General features: G+C 35.5%; 2 protein-coding genes and 1 long non-coding RNA gene across 7 annotated transcripts; 2 read left to right on the top strand and 1 right to left on the bottom strand.

Moving 5' to 3' along the window:
• The first annotated feature begins 1,429 nt into the window (after positions 1 to 1,429).
• Positions 1,430 to 8,906, top strand: LOC114364107 (uncharacterized). Its single transcript, XR_003656826.1, has 3 exons — positions 1,430 to 1,441; positions 4,237 to 4,238; positions 8,602 to 8,906. It is a non-coding gene; the product is annotated as an uncharacterized LOC114364107 (long non-coding RNA).
• Positions 1,656 to 11,062, bottom strand: LOC114364106 (zinc finger protein 585B). The gene is made up of 8 exons (XM_028320110.1): positions 10,809 to 11,062; positions 9,973 to 10,666; positions 9,458 to 9,606; positions 6,898 to 7,022; positions 5,977 to 6,094; positions 4,073 to 4,194; positions 2,589 to 2,726; positions 1,656 to 2,023 (listed from the first exon to the last, which is right to left on the bottom strand). The coding sequence occupies exons 1-8, from the start codon at positions 10,935 to 10,937 to the stop codon at positions 1,954 to 1,956; spliced, it is 1,545 nt and encodes a 514-aa protein (XP_028175911.1). The 5' UTR covers positions 10,938 to 11,062; the 3' UTR covers positions 1,656 to 1,953.
• A 106-nt stretch (positions 11,063 to 11,168) lies between these two features.
• Positions 11,169 to 15,350, top strand: LOC114364100 (THAP domain-containing protein 4-like). Of its 5 annotated transcripts, none has more exons than XM_028320102.1 (4): positions 11,169 to 11,234; positions 11,680 to 11,854; positions 13,785 to 13,974; positions 14,065 to 14,379. In XM_028320102.1, exons 2-4 carry the CDS (start codon positions 11,778 to 11,780, stop codon positions 14,332 to 14,334), a joined length of 537 nt encoding a protein of 178 aa, XP_028175903.1. In that variant the 5' UTR covers positions 11,169 to 11,234; positions 11,680 to 11,777; the 3' UTR covers positions 14,335 to 14,379. The 5 variants fall into 5 exon arrangements, with proteins under 5 accessions (XP_028175903.1, XP_028175902.1, XP_028175905.1 ...); XM_028320104.1 differs by lacking the exon at positions 11,169 to 11,234 and adding an exon at positions 14,482 to 15,350 and having other exon boundaries at positions 11,386 to 11,854; positions 14,065 to 14,115; XM_028320105.1 differs by lacking the exon at positions 11,169 to 11,234 and adding an exon at positions 14,539 to 15,350 and having other exon boundaries at positions 11,387 to 11,854; positions 14,065 to 14,115.
• The last annotated feature ends 1,015 nt before the right edge of the window (positions 15,351 to 16,365 follow it).

The raw sequence follows: 16,365 nt of genomic DNA, 5'->3' as shown, positions 1-16,365 counted from the left end.
ATTTTTTCACTAGACAGCAACCCTAACAGCGTAAGAAGAGTTCAGAGGCACGCGATAGAAAGAGACAAAACTTGTAGGTGAATAAAATTGTAGGTACGTAGTGCTGTGCGAGCTGAATTCCACTGTATCGCGTCGTAGCAAGACTCGCATTTATTTAAATCGTCTTGCGGAGTAATCCTTCTGTACCTGTACTATTACTTATTCTGTGGTATTGGTAATGGAAACTATGTTGTCGATGGGTATTTCGCCAAAAATGGTCAATTTTGCCTAATTTCCTTGGCACGAATTTTATTTTTGTTTTTAACTATTTTTTGTTTCCCATTGCATTAAGTAGTAAAAACTAAGCTAATATATCTAAAAGGGGTGTCATAATTCGTTTTAGAAACAAAGTTATGAGGTCATAAATTTTTGGTAGCCAAGGAAATTATTATAAATATTTTTTTCTCTAAGTTTTCTTCTGTGGTTTGCTTTTTTTTTTGTTCAACCCATTTTTGTGTACTTTCGCAAGCAAACATGCATGAATATTATATCATTACGACCTTTTTACACAACTAAGGAAGATAAATGCAGTAGATTGAGTTAAGAGTTAAAAACAAGTTTTTCTATATCTATTCTGATACCTATTTCTTAAAATGTAAATTTTAAACTTATTCCAACAAAGAAATACTCAAAATTTGACTTTACGCCGAATTATTAATGGTCTTTTATAATTTCCTAGGTCATTTTATGCCACGGAAAACAAGGAAATTAGGACCAAAGAAATTAGATTTATGCCTAAAAGACACCACAGACAAAAACCTATTTACTCTATGCATTTACTATTTAAATCATGGATTTACCCCTACAGACACTACATTTGTGTAAATAAACAATAAAATTAATCCATTGTTTAGCTGCAAAAAACCGTCCAAAGAAATTGACTTTTTAGTAAACAAAAACCCAAGGAGGGACCTATTTATGCGATTTGTCGCGAAACTGATCAACGACGTACTGTCCTGCTTCAATGGCCTCTTGGGACGAAATGGCCGAGTGTAGTGGTGCAGTGCGTTACATTCTAAGTTTTTTCGTTCCGTTACAACAATGGTCGAAACGAAGACCCAGGGAAATTATACTTTTGACCTGGACAAGAACTTAACTTCACTTTATTTTCTTCCTCTAAGTATTTGACATTTAACGTTTTTATTTTCCAATAGCCAAACGTTTCTCAAATGTAAAGAGAGTGCTATTAGAATTAAATTACGCTTCAATTTGTTATAATGAGCCTTCATTTTGGCAAACAACAGTAATGGACATAACAAGGAAATTAGAAAAACGACTTTTGATTAAGTTTTTCTACGGTATTGTTTGTAGTTTCTGCTATTGTAGTAGCAAAAACAAATAAAACTTTTGATGAACTTTCCCATAAAAATAGTTTTATACAGATAGATATAAAAAAACATGTGTTCGCCTGCCTGGACACAAAATTTACTGTTTCGGCGAAATACCCCGATAAATCTAATTAATAATTATTACATTTCTATGAATTTGGGCGTATTAGCTAGGTTCCTAAAATGAATTAAGTAGGTAGGTTATGTATGAGGTAGGTAGACGCAATAATTAAATGTAAAAAGAAATAAAAATCTGCTTCTTTATTGTATATTTTTATTCAATTAATGACATAACCTAACCTAATCTAACCTAAACTAGGTAATAGCAGTTGTCACAAAAGTATTTCGGTAAATAGTAAAAAGATGCTGCTACATTTGTGCCGTGTCCTAGGTTTCAAAAGAGATAGATAGATAGACACCACACAAGATAGCAAATAAAAAAAGAAAGCAATATACAAAAGTTACGATACAATTTAGGCGGTCTTATTGCTATAGAGCGATCTCCAGACATCCTGGATAGAGAAAAAAACATATTTTTATTTTCTTATTCGCGTCTTGTCAGGCGCATTATCTCCAAAGGCTCTAGTTATTCCGCGGGGAGTGCTGTGTCGCTGCTGGTGCCACTGCTAGACGTGTCGGGCTCCAAGTGATTATATCTGTAAAATAGTAAAAAAACTATAAGGCTGAGTTTCACCAGCTTACTTTAATCGTAACTATAGCAATAACCGATGCTTTTTGTATGGAGTTGTACATTTTTTTTTACTTTTGTTAAAGTAAGATGGTGTAACTCTGCCTAAGTAGGATGCGAGCGGCGCAGGACCGGTCTTTGTGGAAATCCTTAGGGAAGGCCTATTTCCAGCCATGGATGTCCAGTGGCTGAAATAATGATGATGATGCTGGTACCTGGCACAATTGCAATTGTTCATAAGATAGGCCCCCTTAATTGATATTTATTGTCCGTGGTGCATAATCTTTTCTTAAAGGTTTTAAACCTTTGTTTGTCACCTGTCATTCGCTTTGCAATGGAGGGAAGTCGAACCTTAATTTCGAACTCTGATGTTCTTCTGATTAATTTCGTTGCGGGTCCAATGACAGTTTAACTTTCCCCCGGGACAAACTTGACCTTCATTGGTTGGGTTTTTGTGGCGGTCAAGCTGTAGATCCTGGCTACACAGGAGTTGCAGTGGTGGGAACGAGAGGTGGGAATAGTCCCGTTGGTACCTGGCACAATGCCGTTTCAGGGCGCTCCGCTGGCTGAATTGGCGGCCGCAGCTCCCGCACTCATGGGCTTTGTCGCTGGAATGCGAATTCTGATGCACCTGAAGGTTGAACTTCTTCGCGAAAGACTTGTTGCACGTGCTGGAATTGGATAATTGATAGGATTAATGAAAATGGCACGACTTTGCGAAAATAACACGTAGATAGTACTCAAAACGAAAATAGTTTAAATAAAATATAATATTCGGCAAATTTTTATGTTTCAATAAGTGAGTTGTTAGCCTGAGAGGTAAGCCGGCACAAATTGGCACCCTTTCCCACGGCAATCCAATTTGCGGAATCCAGTAATGCAGATCCCGCAAAACTGCAAAACTGGACCAACTGGACTGTTGTGTGAACACACAAGCACAAAATAGTGTGTTTGAAATTCTGATTCCAAATTCAAACGGATCGGTTTTTAGCGCGACCCTGAAAACGGGATGTTCGAGTGAATGAAAGAACACGTATACTACTAAATAAACGGGATTTTTAGTACTTGTTTTTATACACTCAACATCAAATAAATCGCACCTTCCGCGACGCGAACTTTAAAGATTTTCTTTTGACACAATCATGGTGCCCCAACAATATTGGTGTTATTTGAAAGCCTAATAAATAAACTTAAAGAAAAACACATTTAATTTTTTTATAAACAATTAACAGGTACCATAAATGTGACTTGAAAAAAGGCCTCACTTGCGGCTCACCTATGGGACCAAGTAGACCAATTTTTGTGGTTATAAAACCAAATAATGATCTTACGTGTCCTATTTAACAGATGGATAGCAATAAATCCCAATTTAACAGTTTTATAGCCATAAAAGTTGGCTCAAGCGTAACTACCTGTTTTTTTAAGAAGTGACTCTGGATCCTTCTAAAGACACATTTTTGGGACAAAAACCTTTCCTTTAATGAAATGAAGTTTAGAACTAGGCTTTCAAGTGGTACCAATATTGGTGGGAAGTGGAGATGCATACGTTTGATAAGTGCTTGTCGCGGGAGGTGCGATTTATTTGATGCCGAGTGTAGTTTCAGCACCAAATTGAAATCACATATTTTACACAACTATAAAATAAATAATTATTAATGGGGATGTTGCCTGGGTCAAAAAGCAAGAGTTTTAATTAGTCCGTCAGTTAACTTATCAAAAAATACTCTACACGTATTTTTCACTTTTTCAAACTAATTAAAATTTAAAGAGATAAAGCGCCCCAAAGTTCATAAGAAGAGGCCCGTGACGTCAACGCTTGCTTAAAAATGCCGCACGTTGTGACGTCGTGCGCAACTTCAACGCACCATAACTATGTAATTATTTGTTAGATTGACAAATAAAAATATACGTGTCCAATATTTTTTGATATTAAACATTACGGACTAAAAAAATTTTTTTAGGCAACTAGCCTATTCAATGGCAGTTGTTTTAGCAAACACCCTGTATATCAACGCACCCGCAAGTGTACGGTTTGACGCCGTAATGCCCGCGTTTGTGGAGCCGCAGTTGGTCGCCGTTGGCCAGGACCTTGCCGCACAGGTCGCACAGGAATTTCTTTTCAGCCGTCAACCCATGCACCTGGGAAATACAGCGATATTAAAAACAAAGTCTATAACTAAGTAGTTTGACACTGAAAAGTGAAAACCAAGAAACGTTTATTGCGATGGACATCAAACAAAGACACAAAAAGGTATATACGAAACTATTCCCACCTCTCTTTCCCACCGCTACAACTCCTGTGTAGCTAGGATCTACAGTTTGACCGCCAATAAAAACCCAACCAGTGAAGGTCAAGTTTGTCCCGGGGGAAAGTTAAACTGCCATTGGACCCGCAACGAAAGGAGAATTAATTAAAAAGGTATATATAAAATAAAACAGAGGTAGCACATACAACCACAGCAAAGAAAGAGAAAGTGAACTGAGCAGTGCCACCCTGTTGTAACAGCGATGCCCATCGCAATGGGACCCCACTCAGCATATGCCGTGGCGTGGCCCAAGGTCGTTTCAGCTCGGAATGACAACTTCTCAAAATGACAACCGGGGCGCAAAATGTCCACTTCTCGAAATGACAACTTCTTAAAATGTCAACTTGGCTAAAAGACAACTTCTGATAATGTCTATTTCTCACAATGACAAATTCGCATTTGGTCAACTTTGCATAATGACAAATCTTAAAAGAACTGTAGAACTAGAAATAATGAAAATAAAATATCAATAAGTAGTTGACATTATGCGAAGTTGACCAATTGCGAATTTGTCATTGTGAGAAATAGACATTATAGATGACCCACGCTGAACTGTCCCACCAAACTCAATGACAGGGGGGCGCTACCATCGTTCAACTATATGGTTTCCAACATGGCAAAAATCTGAACCAGCGATCCGGTATTGACGGTGGCGCCCCACTGTCAATGTCATCGACAGGACAGTCCTGTATTTTGGAACTATATCAGAAGTTGTCTTGTAGAGAAGTTGACATTTTAAGAAGTTGTCATTTCGAGAAGTGGACATTTTACGCCCCGGTTGTCATTTTGAGAAGTTGTCATTCCGAGCTGAAACGTCCAAGCGTTCCCAAGGTGGGGTGAGAAAAGTTCTCGAGTGGTGACCACGGGGCCGGAAGACGTAGTGTAGATGCACCGATAATCTGGTGAAGGTCGTGGGAAGTAATATTGATGCCGGCAGCACAGGACCGCTCGTTGTAGAAATCCTTGGGATAAGCCTTTCTCCAGCAGTGGACATTATTTGGTTGAAATGAACAAACTTTCTCGTCATCAAGTTACCTTTATATTTATTAAAATTTAGCGTAGAGTCGCTTCTCAAACTAACGCGACCGCGACAGCGTATTAAACTTGAAAATTTCGATTGGTTCATCCAGTGGATAAGTAGCTCAGATGGAAGAGCACTTGAAAGGTCATGGGTTCGATTCCCGCCTAAGGCCCAGTTTTTTGATTCATAGTTAAAATAACAAATTGTTAAATTTTGCTACTAATGGTTAAATATTAAAAAAATGTTAACTAATAGTTAAAAAATGTACTAAAAGTCAAGCTATAGATGACCCACGCTGAACTGTCCCGCCAAACTCAATGACAGGGGGGCGCTACCATCGTTCAACTTTATGGTTTCCAACATGGCAAAAATCGGAACCAGCGATTCGGTATTGACGGTGGCGCCCCGCTGTCAATGTCATCGATAGGACAGTTCAGTATTTTGGAACTATAACCATTGTTCGAAAAACATTTTTTTCTGATATTTAACCACTTGTCATTTAACATCTGTCAAATTTGACTATTGGTTATTTTAACTACGAATCAAAAAACCGGGCCTTAGGCGGTTCGATTTTTTCAAGTTATTTATAGTTACCTTCATATGTTCCGTCAGAGATTTCCGCGAATCGCACGGTAAGAAGCAGTGGACGCACACGTAACGTTTCACGCTTGACGACTGCGGATGCATTGCGGTACAATGGACGGAGAGGGTCCTTAAAATGTAAGCAGAGTAAATACAAATGAGTAGGTCATCTTCATAGAAACGCCCGAGCGCGGTTTGTATGTGAGCGCGCCAATACGTATGCGGCGCGCACGCACACACTGACAAAATTTAGCGGGGAGTTGCCCCGAATTTTATCAGTGTGTGNGGTTTGTATGTGAGCGCGCCAATACGTATGCGGCGCGCACGCACACACTGACAAAATTTAGCGGGGAGTTGCCCCGAATTTTATCAGTGTGTGGGTGCGCGCCGCATACGTATTGGCGCGCGCTCACATACAAACCGCGCTCGGGCGTTTCTATGAAGATGACCTACTCATTCGTATTTACTCTGATGTAATTGTTTTTTATTATCATTATACATAGGTCGCTCGACGAAACTAGAGGCATAGGTAGAGGCGAACACGTACGCACACTATACATGGTGGAATTTTGTAATGCCACCTGAAGGGAAAGTAGATAGAAAATTTTACTCAAAGAAAACATTCCTTTATTTTTGAAAAAAAAGAAAACTACATTCAATGATTTTCTAATTAATTCCAAGTTGATAAGTGTGTTTTGTCATTTAGAATAAGAGTAGGCGCACACCGTTGATTTTTGTTGGCCGATAGTTGTGCCCGATTTTAATTTGTATGAAGAATCGGCCAAATCGAATCGGCGTAGTGTGCGCACTCCCATACATGTCCATACTGATCAACTCCCCGACTAAACTATCGGCCGACGAAAAATCAACGGTGTGCGCCTACTCTAAGTCCTGATAATAGAAATTTATGTATAAGAGAAAAGTAAAGCTTACCGCTGCATATGAAAGGCAAGACCGCATAAATGACAGACATACGGCTTGTGACCAAGGTGCACGTTTTGGTGCTGCAGATACCAAGTCTTCACTTGGAAGCGTTTACCACATTTTTCGCATTTGTACTGGAAAAATACGTTTTACAATGAGAAATCCACTTTGTCACTTGTTAATTTTAATATTTAATCTAAATATAATAACTCAAAAGTGACTGACTGACTGACATAGTGATCTATCAACGCACAGCCCAAACCACTGGACGAATCGGGTTGAAAGGCATGCAGGTAGATGTTATGACGTAGGCAGCCGCTAAGAAAGGATTTTACAAAACTTCACCCCAAAGGGGGTAAAACGGGATCCACGCGTATAAGGCGGACTTGGTTTAAAAGGCATTCTTTTGCAAAAACCTGTCATTGATTCTTTTTTTACCTTTTCAACATTATGTATAAAAAGTACAATATTAATAAGTGAAAAATATTAACAAATAACAATTTTTAATTAATATTTACATAATACCCAAACACTTTCGAATAAAAATTTGAATAATAACAGTATGTCATAGCTGACTAGGCGAAGTTTTAATGATGACAATTTTTGAAATCAATATTCAATGGGCCTTATTAATAAAACTTACACCCTAGTTAAACTCTGGCTTAAGTTGTCATTTTAATCCAGAGTTCATTCTAGGTGCAACTTTTACGTGACATTGGCGAAACCATGGTTCTCAAAACCAAGTCGTTGCCAAAATAAAAGAAGTGGGTGTAACTTTTCAAACAGGAAATAAGTTTCAGTCCAGTAGTTTCAGAGCTTATTCAAAACATAAGATTTAAAACTTTCGCGTTCCATTTCAAAACAAATAAACAATCAAATCTGTCCTTAATATTATAGTCTTTTTCACCTAAGATGATCCGTATGACGTTTCGAGTTTGAAAGATTTAGAGATGTCACATAACTAAACCATAGCGATTTATCTATCGATTTTTTTCGAGAGTTAGTAAAACCTACTTTTAGAGAAATATTTTGTATAGGTGTTATTTAACAAAAAACGTGTTTTTTTTTTAATTACAAATATTGTAACAATTTTTTATTGATAATATTCAAATTCCATGGTTCGTGTTCAAAAAAACCATTCCTAAAAAGTACTGGTTCTGTTTCTTTAAATTAAAAACTATTAATTATTCGGCATGTGACGATGCACAGCATCTGGTGAGAGATGCGTCTACTTCCGGTGTAGTTTTTTACCTTTTTATACCTTAAATGACGTCATTTCCGCAATTATTTAATAGGAATTGATTTGACTTACTTCCGTTTGCCGCCATTTTAGTCACCTGGGGGCGAGCTTGCTCGGAGTTCTTCATCAAATACTAATAAGTAAGTAACCTTTACCTACACATCTTATTATCTTTAAAGCAAATACATAAGCCTCAAAATAACTCCCTTTGATTTAGAACAAAAAGCCAAGGATTCCAAATCAGTCCCTTCAGGTCCCCTTGACGACCAATAAGTCAAATGATACCGGCCTATCTTGGGCATTGGCGGGCGTCATCATTCTGCGGAGGTCAACCTTTTACCTGAAAACGGTTCCAGGGATGCGTCCGCCATTCACCTCCAAGCCGATGCTTGCCCCTGCAACGCCGTGCTTTATTCAGCGTCTTAACACTCTTGACTGTCTAGCGCTGACCAAATAAGAATAGCAAAGTCAAGATACCCTGAAATTAATCATGTTCTAATCTAGTTCTGTTACAGAAACTCGAAAACTTTCATCACATAGCGCCATTGGTAAGTAGTCACCAGGAGCTAATAAACAAGTCTCTCACCAGATGCTGTGCATCGTCACATGCCGAATAATAGTACAAGTTTTACAAAACAATAAAACTTGTATTATTGAGCAGAGACGATGCACAGCATCCCAAGAAGGCCTCCTGGTGAGCTCTCTATGAAGAACTCCGAGCAAGCTCGCCCCCAGGTGACTAAAATGGCGGCAAACGGAAGTAAGTCAAATCAATTCCTATTAAATAATTGCGGAAATGACGTCATTTAAGGTATAAAAAGGTAAAAAACTACACCGGAAGTAGACGCATCTCTCACCAGATGCTGTGCATCGTCTCTGCTCAATAATACAAGTTTTATTGTTTTGTAAAACTTGTACTATTTGTTTTCAATGTTTATTAAAGTCAATAATCGAAAAATATAGTTGATTTTTGTGATGTTTTTAATAACTAAGTATTCACTGCAATCGATTAATGAACCACGGAAATAATCGATTTTATTATACAAGAAATACCCCAGCACTAAATCTATTCCGTTTCACACATTGCGTACATTAAATAAAAAATATTTTTACATCGTATTTAATTAAAATATAATCAATAGACTCAGATTTTACTATATATTTCAAGACAAGTAGTTTATTTTTTTTATCATATTGCCAATAAAATACAAATATTTTTTCAAAAATATTCTGCATAATATGTAGTATGCGTAATATGGATAACCTTGAAGTGTCATACGGATCATCTTACGTGAAAAAGACTATAGTGTAGATAATTAGATAAGTTACCTTAAAGTCCCCTACATGCCTTCTCTCATGTTCCTTCAAGGCTCCAGGGTAGGCGGTGCTGAAGCCACAATTCTTTCGGCAGAAGAGTGCCGTGCCGTTATGAGCGCGGCCATGTCTGACAATCTCTGATGCTGTTTTGTACGTTCTGCCTGTAAGTATTGATTGGAAAATTATTTATTCTTACATAAGACTAAAATTACTATGAGTATGTCCAGACAGTATTTTTTGTACACACATAGATGGATACTTAGAATTTTTACTGGTAATAATACCTACAGAATTGCTTTATGGCTCGCCATACATAGACAGCTTGAAGCAGCTTTGTAGCGACAACTTCAAGCTGTGAGTATGTAGAATACTGTAATTTGCTATCCAGTTGGTAGCAGCTTGAAGCGGAGCATCTTTTATAAGAGGGAGAGATTGCAACTAAAGTCTCTTCTTAATTATGTATCTAAACTATGTACCAAACATGATTATTTTTGCAATTCAACTATGTAAATCTTAACATTACTCACCACACAGCTTACAAAGGAAAGACCTAGCTTTAGAATGGCTAGAAACATGTCTTCTTATCTTCGCTTGAGTGTCATATTCTTTGCTACAAACATTGCATTTGTAAACTGTACTATCTGATTTTGTTTCAATTTCAAATGTAGCCGTTGGTGAATTTTCTTTTGGCTTATTCAAGTGTACTGTGTTATAATGGCCTAATAAGTTACACTGGGATTGAAACTTCTCAAAACAGGTAAGACATTGGAGTTGGGGTACAGTATTATTTGTATTGTTGATGGAATTGTGAGTATCGACTTGTTCTTCAGGATATTCTGGATCCTTTTCTTCTTTTATATCAACTATGATATCAGTTTCAAAAGAATTACTGATGGGTTCATTCGTATGTGCTTCTTTTTGGTCATTTTCAGAATTTATGTGATCATTAACTATTAATTCTTTTACATCAACTTCAGGAAAGTAACCGTCATCTTCTATACTGTTGACGGTTTCACTTTTTATTATTATCTTTTCATTATCTTCAGTTTTCACTTGTTGATAAGTCAAATAGAACTTGTTTAACTCATCTTGGCCTTCTGTTAGTTTTTTATAAAGCATTTGTTCATTTTCTAGAACAGATTTTCTGAACTCACTTATAAGTGTTATTTTACTGTTGCAATTATCACACACTTGCTGTGGCAGAGAAATATCAATATTTATCTGAAACACATGTTACTTTAAATCATGAAACGTTTTATCAACACAAGGGTGTATAACAAAATTGTAGCCCATAGTATGGGCGATTTGTATAGTTCTTACGCTGAAGATATTAAGTATGTTTTATTTAATAAAGTTAACTTACCTGCAACGAAAAGCATGATGATATTGATTGTAAAATTTCATCTGATAGCGGGACCATTCTTTGTACACTTACACATAGGCAGAAACGACAAATATCTACTGTATTCAATAATTCGATTATTTCCATCATAGTTTAGTGTTTAGTACCGAATTCCGAAGTAAATAAGTCCAGTTTTAATTAAATAATTACATTAAAACCTCGGTTTCATTTAAATGCACATTCAGAAAAAAAAAACAACGATAACGATTTTTGACAGAAACTTATGATATTGCCAGACCAAAAATTATAAACGTCTTGACTTTTTTTATAAAGTGAGCCATTCTTAATATTAATATTATTCAAAAAATTTTGACTTCTCGGCGGGAAAGTGAAGCGTCGAATGTTTTATTTTATTTTCTAAAATTCGTGTTTTGCGACTATTAAATCGTAAGTGTGGATTAATGATCCATTATTGACCATAATATGACTGTGTTCGTGAACGTGCATGAGTGTACACTGTGCAACATCAGTTTTTAAGTTCCCTCAAGAAGTTCCGCCTCCGGTTTTAGTAAAGTGCCACTTTATTGCTGAAACTCAAAGGGTACGGGGGATTATGATCTCATCCATCATTAACATTAATTAATTCATCATTTGAATCCTATTTTTACTCGAATTAATTAAACTTGACACTGGCATGTAAATCAAGTCGACCTCGACGAGTATTGCCAACATCAAAAAAGAAGAAGAATTAAAAATAAAAACATTTTATGTACTTTGTAATTAAAAATACCCAAGCTCACAGTTATAACCTAAAGACGGTTTAGTTAGACCATTGAGTTTTAATTACCTACTATTACTAGAGAGACGTCTCAAATCAATCAATTATTTGTAGGTATGTAATTAGAGCGCACGCACTCCAACTCAATTAGTCTTTGCCCAGCGCTTGCTGCAACGTGACCATGTTTCAGTGAAGTTTTGCTGTCTGAAAATATGCCTGGATGTGTAATGCGATACTGTTCAAACAACACCAGAAACACAAGTAAAAGTCAAGGAGTGACTTTTCACAAGTAAAGTTCAACATTATTATAAAAACACGCAAATAATTATATTTTATTGCAACGGGACCCCGCGGCGGTAGCCATATTTACGTGAAAATCAAAGAATAAAACATTTCTTTCTACTCGCTGACTAGACACAACCTACCTTTTTTTGTCGGCCGTTTGGTGTAATGATTCGGAACGGACTACTATGCCGAGAGGTCCCGGGTTCGATTCCCAGTCGGGCAGTAATTGAAATGATGAATTTCAATTTTAATTTATGTGATGAATTTGAATTGAGTCGGGCAGTTGATCAGTATGGGCATGTACGGAAGTGCGCACATTACACCGATTTGATTTGGCCCATTTTTCATACAATTTAAAATCGGGCACCACAACTATCGGCCAACTAAAAATCGGTGGTCTGCGCCTAGTCTAATATGTAGGTATGATGTAAGTATTTACAATAATGTAGGTATGTTTATTTATATCCGTTGTGTAGTACGCATAGTACAAGCTTTGCTTAGTTTGGGACTAGAAGCGTAATGTAAAATGTCCAAGGATATTTATTTATTTATACAGGGTGACTGGAACTGAACCCGCCATAGCTAATACGCGTATAGAGGAGGTCATTTGCTAATTATTGAACCTTACTTTCTATGGCTAAAGTTTTATAGTTTAGAAGATATGTCAATTTTTATACTTTTTTCAGATTTTTCCGAAATTTGACCTAAAAACTGCTTAATTTTTTTTTCTCGCATGATTTTAACCGATTTTTTTATTTGATACTAATATCGAATATACCTTTAGTCAAATAAAATAAATTTCAGATCTAGATAATGATTCAATAACTAGTTACGAGCCGCCAAAGTTCAACAAAAGTACAAACCACGATAAAAAATTCAAGTTTGAATTCGATTTAAAAAAAAACTAATGGTGATAATGGATTGCCAATGATCTTAAAAATATCTCTAGCTTCTCTTCTTTCTAATGATATATCACACGTAGTAATTAGATATTGAAATTTATTAAAAATTCAAAGTTTATGGAAGAAAATGGAGTAATAATACGAAAATTATCCATACAAAGTTTCTTCAAACATCTCATATTTTCTGCTATACTCCTTTTCATAACTATTTTTGTGTGTTTTTTGAAAAATGAATTTAAAAATAATAATCACATTATGAAGAAAAGAGTATAAAAAAATTCAAAATCAACTTTGTATGGATAATTTTTGTATTATTACTCCATTTTCTTCCATAAACTTTGAATTTTTGACAAATTTCAATATCTAATTACAACGTGTGATATATCATTGGAAAGAAGAGAAGTTAGAGATATTTTTAAGATTATTGGCAATCCATTATCACCATTAATTTTTGTTTCAATCGAATTCGAAGTAGATTTTTTTATCGTGGTTTGTACTTTTGTTAGACTTTAACGGCTTGTAACTAGCTATTCAATCATTATCTGGATCAGAAATTTATTTTATTTGAATAAAGACATATTCGATATTAATATCAAATTAAAAAAAACTGTTGAAATCACGCGAGAAAAAAAAATGGGAGCAGTTTTTAGGTCTAATTTCAGAAAAATCTGAAAAAAGTATAAAAATTGACATATCTCCTAAACTATAAAACTTTAGCCATAGAAAGTAAGGTTCAATAATTAGCAAATGACCTCCTCTATACGCGTATTAGCTATGGCGGGTTCAGTTCCAGTCACCCTGTATGTGTTGACGTATAATTAAAAAAAAAATGTGATAAATATAAGTATTATTTTTTTATTATAGCGTTTTCACATTTAGGCGATTTAGCAGCGCGACAGACGCGCTGCCGACAATTTCAAACTATGTGACAGCGGATGCATGCCTTCACTCACATTATAAAAACGCCGCTGCCGCGCTGCAGTCGCGCTACTAACGCCCTAATGTGAAAGCGCTCTAAATTTGGATTTAAAGGTTTCCAGGGCCGTGTCATGAAACAAGAGAATTATGGATTAAATTTGTTCAGAAGAATCGCAGCGAAGAAACGTGGTTACCTACAGATCATTCACGAATATGTTCCGTGCATTTCCGAGAAAACGACAAATACAAAACCATAAAGTCGGGACGAGTATACTTAAAGAAATCTGCAGTGCCATGCGATAACGTAATTATATTATGTATTATTGTTACCTATAAAAGAGGGGTTTTATAAGTTGTTTTTTTTAATCTTTTAAAATATTTCTTTATTTTTCAGCCATCAACATATTGTGCTGAACAGGAAGTAACAGAATCGTTATCTGAATCAGTAAGCAGTTCAGATTCAATTTTTGATAGTCCAAGAACAATTGTACTTAAAAATAAATTACGCAAGCAATCTGCAGCTTTAAAGAAACTCACTATAAAATTTAAGAAAGTACGAAACCAAAATATTTATTTAAAGAAAAAAATTGAGTCTTATAAAACAATTGTAAAAAAATTGAAAGAGAAATACGGTCTCAATTTAAATGCCGAATTTAACGGATAAAACAGAAATAAATCTTACATGTAGAAAAATAATAAACATAAAAGACGTTATTACTCGTATTTCTTAAACACTGTACCTTTACGGAATTCGCATTGACATAAGAGAATGCTATAGCAAAGCTTTTCTACATCCTAAGACAATTTGCAGATGGTATTCAACGGTTAATTCAGAACCCGTTTTCATAACAGAAGCATTAATTTGCAGCCTTGAAGAAGAAATCCCAATCCAACGCAAATTCAAATAAACCTATAATTTGCTCATTAGTATTTGACGAAATAGATCACGAGAGACAGAAGGTTTTTCACAATAATCAAAAATTAGGTGCAGTTAGGTCCTATGCAAGGTATTCAGGATATTCTGGATCCTTTTCTTCTTTTATATCAACCACAACGCAAGCTTTAGCATAATAAGCTGATTGCCCTAAACGAAAATTGAAAATTACCCGTGGGCGTGGGGTACTTTTTGACGGCCGGTGTAAATGAAACAAAGGCAAATATTATGATAAAATAATGCTTGTAAAAGTGCCACGAGGTTGATGTAAAAGTTTTAAGTCTTAGCTATTGATGGTCGATCTGTTGAATTTTGGACTGTAATATTTTATGTCATGTGAAATTTATCTCACGGGAGAAAAAAAATGCATTTTTATGGACCCTTGTCATGTTATAAAACTAATTAGAAACATGTTTGAGAAGAAAAGACTGTTGTTTGATAATAATGACAAACAATTCAAATGGCAATTACTAGTAGGTAAATCTTAATAAGCTTCAACAAAATGAAGGTCATAGATTTGAAGTTTTCAAGTAAATATCTCGTCATATAAATTTTCGACAGCAGATAATGAAAGTAAAGCTTGCAACACAACTTCTGAGTATGATGAACTTAACAAAAGCTTTCTTGTGATGAAGATTTGAATTCGAGACAGTTTCAAGATTCATCAGGAACAGTGAATTTCATAACTTTGATGAATAATTTTTTGATAGTCCTGTCGATAGCAAAAGCAAAAATGTTTTTTTTCTTATTTGTATGAAGTGAAATCAAATAAACTTGCATTGAAAGAAGAACGGTCATCTGTGACCCAGGCCCGACAGAAACGAGACATACCTCAGTTTTTTTCTCATGTCTTATTTAGTTAAATTATATATTTTTTATATTCGAAATCTATGTATAACACCAAAATATTACCCTTTGTTTTTGTTCAGGCGTTATACAAAAACTAATACAAAATGCCTATTTATCACCAAAATTGGTAAATGTATGTACCTAAATGGCTATTACAGCTGCTATGGAATGTATCTAGGTGACTTGGAGATACAGCCGGATTATACAGGGTGGAAACGAGAAGTTACAAAATTCAATGTTACCAGCTTCCATAATCTGTAACCTATTAGATATTTGTACCATTTGAAAGAGCTCGTAAAGCACTTTCAGAATCAGTAACTAGTTTTTCGATATCTTGTATAGTTTAGAAATAATCGAGTGAGATCACTTATCGTTCCATATGTATAACCACCCTGTATAATCCGGCTGTATCTCCAGGTCACCTAGATACATTCCATAGCAGCTGTAATAGACATTTAGGTACATACATTTACCAATTTTGGTGATAAATAGGCATTTTGTATTAGTTTTTGTATAACGCCTGTACAAAAACAAAGGGTAATATTTTGGTGTTATACATAGATTTCGAATATAAAAAATATATAATTTAACTAATTAAGACATGACAAAAAAACTGAGGTATGTCTCGTTTCTGTCGGGTCTGGGTTTTTTTTGTATGGGGCGTGACCGTTCTTCTTTTGTTAGTACTTAATCAAAAAGAATAATAATAAATGGAGAAACTAGACATCCAGAATATTATTACAAATCTCAAAGAAGAACATAAGTCTGCGAACAAAACAGGTTTCATTGATGCCATTTTGTATATTATATCGAATCGCCTAAGAAACTATACAACTAGATAGTTGAAGAAAAGCAGACTGATGCTTCGTTATACATATATAACAATGTACCGGATAAGCCAAGGACCACCTG

The sequence above is a fragment of the Ostrinia furnacalis genome, unplaced genomic scaffold (assembly GCF_004193835.3).
Source record: "Ostrinia furnacalis isolate ACB-3 unplaced genomic scaffold, ASM419383v2 OfSCF7348, whole genome shotgun sequence".
Lineage (NCBI taxonomy): Eukaryota > Metazoa > Arthropoda > Insecta > Lepidoptera > Crambidae > Ostrinia > Ostrinia furnacalis.
The sequence above is the reverse complement of the archived record's forward strand: the minus strand, read 5'-3'. Positions and strand labels throughout refer to the sequence as shown.

What these genes read in the sequence shown, in the direction of transcription:
- LOC114364106 (XM_028320110.1), bottom strand. Translation starts at nt 10,937, where the DNA reads ATGATGGAAATAATCGAATTATTGAATACAGTAGATATTTGTCGTTTC. An exon ending in CTCTGACGGAACATATGAAG is followed by an intron (nt 4,195 to 5,976) that starts GTAACTATAAAT and finishes TGTATTTCCCAG; the next exon opens with GTGCATGGGTTGACGGCTGA. An exon ending in GTCAAACCGTACACTTGCGG is followed by an intron (nt 2,727 to 4,072) that starts GTGCGTTGATAT and finishes ATCCAATTCCAG; the next exon opens with CACGTGCAACAAGTCTTTCG.
- LOC114364100 (XM_028320102.1), top strand. Translation starts at nt 11,778, where the DNA reads ATGCCTGGATGTGTAATGCGATACTGTTCAAACAACACCAGAAACACA. An exon ending in CAAGGAGTGACTTTTCACAA is followed by an intron (nt 11,855 to 13,784) that starts GTAAAGTTCAAC and finishes TTGGATTTAAAG; the next exon opens with GTTTCCAGGGCCGTGTCATG. An exon ending in CTGCAGTGCCATGCGATAAC is followed by an intron (nt 13,975 to 14,064) that starts GTAATTATATTA and finishes TTTATTTTTCAG; the next exon opens with CCATCAACATATTGTGCTGA.